The 4,026-nt window shown below is 42.5% G+C and overlaps 1 protein-coding gene across 1 annotated transcript; it reads right to left on the reverse strand.

The window, feature by feature from the left end:
• Positions 1-1,472: 1,472 nt before the first annotated feature.
• Positions 1,473-3,458, reverse strand: LOC116646164 (T-complex protein 1 subunit zeta). The gene has a single exon (XM_032426787.1). It carries the CDS (start codon positions 3,369-3,371, stop codon positions 1,776-1,778), a length of 1,596 nt encoding a protein of 531 aa, XP_032282678.1. The 5' UTR covers positions 3,372-3,458; the 3' UTR covers positions 1,473-1,775.
• Positions 3,459-4,026: the final 568 nt, after the last annotated feature.

Below are 4,026 nucleotides of genomic sequence, written 5' to 3' on the forward strand. Positions count from 1 at the left end.
AAGCAGTCAGGCCTGCCGTGTTAACCCCTTTATGCACAACATGAATCCCACAGAACGGCTTGGACAGGTCCACGAGGGAGATCCATGAGGGAGATGCACGAGGTGTTCGTCACAGTGCCATTTGTGGGGACAGGGACGCCCAGGCACCCTGGGTGTTTGTCACAGGGACAGGGTTCGTGGTTCAGGATGGTGGAGGCGTACCCTGGCATATCACGCAGCAATTAGAAGCAATGGATTATATGTACACATAGTGACAGGAACGGATCTGAAAAACTTATCTTTTTTTTTTTTTTTTTAAAGAGAGGGAGAGACAAACCAAGTAACAGACTCTTTTTTATTTTTTTTTCTTAATTTCTTTTTTTGGGGGGGTTCTTTTTTTTAAAATTTTATTATGTTATGTTAATCACCATTCATTACATCATTAGTTTTTGATGTAGTGTTCCATGACTCATTGTTTGCGTATAACACCCAGTGCTCCATTCAATACGTGCCCTCCTTAATACCCATTACCAAGCTAACCCATCCTCCCACCCCCTTCCGCTCTAAAACCCTCAGTTTGTTTCTCAGAATCCATAGTCTCTCATGGTTCATTTCCCCCTCTGATTTCCCCCCCTTCATACTATCTTTTTTTTTTTTCTTTTTAACATATAATGTATTATTTGTTTCAGAGGTACAGGTCTGTGATTCAACAGTCTTACACAATTCTCACCATAGCACATACACTCCCCAGTGTCTATCACCCAGCCACCCCATCCCTCCCACCCCCCATCACTCCAGCAACCCTCAGTTTGTTTCCTGAGATTAAGAATTCCTCGTATCAGTGAGATCATCTGATACATGTCTTTCTCTGACTGACTTATTTCGCTTAGCATAATACCCTCTAGTTCCATCCAGGTCGTTGCAAATGGCAAGATTTTGTGGGGGTTTTTTTGATGGCTGCATAATATTTCATTGTATATATATACCACATCTTCTTTATCCATTCATCTGTTGATGGACATCTTGGCTCTTTCCACAGTTTGGCTATTGTGGACATTGCTGCTATAAACATTGGGGTGCACGTACCCGTTCGGATCACTGCATTTGTATCTTTGGGGTAAATACCCAGTAGTGCAATTGCTGGGTCATAGGGTAGCTCTATTTTCAACTTTTTGAGGAACCTCCATACTGTTTCCCAGAGTGGCTGCACCAGCTTGCATTCCCACCAACAGTGTAGGAGGGTTCCCCTTTCTCCGCATCCTCGCCAACATCTGCCGTTTCCTGACTTGTTAATTTTAGCCATTCTGACTGGTGTGAGGTGGTATCTCATTGAGGTTTTGATTTGGATTTCCCTGATGCCGAGCGACGTTGAGCACTTTTTCATGTGTCTGTTGGCCATTTGGATGTCTTCTTTGGAAAAATGTCTGTTCGTGTCTTCTGCCCATTTCTTTTTTTTTGTTTGTTTGTTTTTTTGTTTTTCAAGGAACATTTAATAACAAGGTAGATAACATACACTTATCTCACATGGTACTTTTATATCACTGAAGCTAAAGCAAAACATCCTTTTCATTGGGTAAAAACGGCCTGCTTAATGTGTGTACATTGCAGTGCAATTTAAAAAAATACTGTAATTTCAGAACTTCAGAATTTAAGTGTCAGTGTTCTCTTTTTTTTATACGGGAAAAGAAAATGCTTTTGAAAATTATTTGAGGCTTGGACAAAACTTCCGCCGCTATATTCTTAGGATCACTCTGTGGAGTCTTCATGATTTGGATGACACAAGGGAAGCTTCAAATTCAACCTTTTAGAGAAGACATTCCAGCTCTCATGATCTCATCAACCAGGAGTATGTTGGTGGCAATCACAGTGCAGGAGTGAAGAAGCTGTTTCTTTACACAATAGTTATCCCATATGCCTACTTCGGCTGCTACCATTGGCTCACCTGTGTTTAAGTCCACACCCACAAGTTGACCTGATTCTGAATGTTCTGCTTTGACTTTAACTAGTGTTTCCTGAAGGTCAAAACCAGAGTTCTGAGCAAGTACCTTGGGAATAATGAGTAATGCATCAGCAAACGCTTGAACTCCCAGTTGGGCCCTGCCCTTTACACTGGGCTTGTACTTAATCAAGGCTTCTGCCATTGCCACTTCCACTGCACCTGCACCCGGAACCACACAGCCATCATCAATAGCATTTTTAACAGCCCTCAAGCCATCTCTTATTGCATCTTTGATTTGAGTGAGTGTGTGCTTATTTGGTCCTTTGATCAATAATGTGACAGAGCGAGGATTGTTACATTTCTCAATAAAAGTGAATTTCTCTTCTCCCAATGTATATTCATAGACAAGTCCTGCATATCCCAAACAATCAGGATTTAGGTCATCAAAGGAATTTAGGGCTACTCCACCGCAAGCAAGAGTCAGCCTTTCCATATTTCTCCTTTTAGCTCTACGGAGAGCTACTATACCTTCTTTTGCAAGAGCATCTAAGGAAAAGGGGTCAATTCCCTTTTGATTAATAACAACGAATCCTTTATCTGAATCACCACAGACTTTCTTTTTCAGTTCTATTATTTTTTTAACTCTATCTTCAATGAATTTTCTTTCAGCTTTTACAAGTTTCTCTCTCTCTTCTGCACTCTTGTAAAAAAAGCCAGAATTCACTTCTGTTTTCTCATATTCTAATGACACATTGCATGTGAGGATGTATGCATCTTCTACTCTTTTTTTCATATCTGGATGCCGTGCCCCATGGTCCAAAACAAGACCTCTGATTAAGCTTGTATCAGTTTCAGATTTATGTTTCATCTCCATGATCTCAACCATGAAGAGGTCAATAGGTTCATCTTGTTTTTTAATGGCCAAAATGGAGTCCACTACAGCCTCTGTTAAGACATCAGCAAGTTCAGCATGCACTTTAGTACGTAGAGATGTTCTGGCCACATCTATAAGTGTTTCCCTGTCCATTTCTTTGCTTACTTTGACTTGTTCCAAAAACTGAAGTGCCTTTTCCTTTGCAGCTTCAAATCCTTCTGTTATTATTCTGGGATGAAGACCTTCAGAAATGTAGAGATCCGCCTGTTTCAGTAGCTCTCCAATGATTAGAACATTGGAAGTGGTACCATCACCAGTTATGTCATCTTGGGCTGTTGCTACTTTGGCTATTAAGGAGGCTGTTGGGTGTTGAATTTGCATTTCATGAAGCAGCACATTGCCATCTTTAGTAAGCTTGATGTCTCCAGCACCAGAAACAAGCATCTTCATGGTGCCCTTAGGCCCCAAGTTGGTCCTCAGCACGTCCTGCAGGCCCCGGGCCGCGCTGATGTTCACCGCCAGCGCCGCCTGGGCTCGGGCCACCTCGGCCTTGGGGTTCAGGGTCTTCACGGCCGCCATAGCTAACCAGCACAGGAAGAGGAGGAGAGCCGGCGTGCGGAGGGCCCAGAGCCCGCTCAGCGTGGCCAGGAGGCGTTCGCTGCCCGGGTCTTCTTCTGCCCATTTCTTGATTGAATTATTTGTTCTTTGGGTGTTGAGTTTGATAAGTTCTTTATAGATTTTGGATACTAGCCCTTTATCTGAGATGTCATTTGCAAATATCTTCTCCTATTCCGTAGGTTGTCTTTTGGTTCTGTTGACTGTTTCTTTTGCTGTGCAGAAGCTTTTTTATCTTGATGAAGTCCCAATAATTCATTTTTGCCCTTGCTTCCCTTGCCTTTGGCGACGTTTCTAGGAAGAAGTTGCTGCGGCTGAGGTCGAAGAGGTTGCTGCCTGTGGTCTCCTCTAGGATTTTGATGGACTCCTGTCTCACATTTAGGTCTTTCAACCATTTTGAGTCTATTTTTGTGTGTGGTGTAAGGAAATGGTCCAGTTTCATTCTTCTGCATGTGGCTGTCCAATTTTCCCAACACCATTTGTTGAAGAGACTGTCTTTTTTCCATTGGACATTCTTTCCTGATTTGTCGAAGATTAGTTGACCATAGAGTTGAGGGTCCATTTCTGGGCTCTCTATTCTGTTCCACTGATCTATGTGTCTGTTTTTGTTCCAATACCA

The sequence above is a fragment of the Phoca vitulina genome, unplaced genomic scaffold (genome assembly GCF_004348235.1).
Source record: "Phoca vitulina isolate PV1807 unplaced genomic scaffold, GSC_HSeal_1.0 scaffold35, whole genome shotgun sequence".
Taxonomy (NCBI): Eukaryota; Metazoa; Chordata; class Mammalia; order Carnivora; family Phocidae; genus Phoca; species Phoca vitulina.

Excerpts from the sequence above, each read along its gene's own strand:
- LOC116646164 (XM_032426787.1), bottom strand. The coding sequence starts at position 3,371 with ATGGCGGCCGTGAAGACCCTGAACCCCAAGGCCGAGGTGGCCCGAGCC.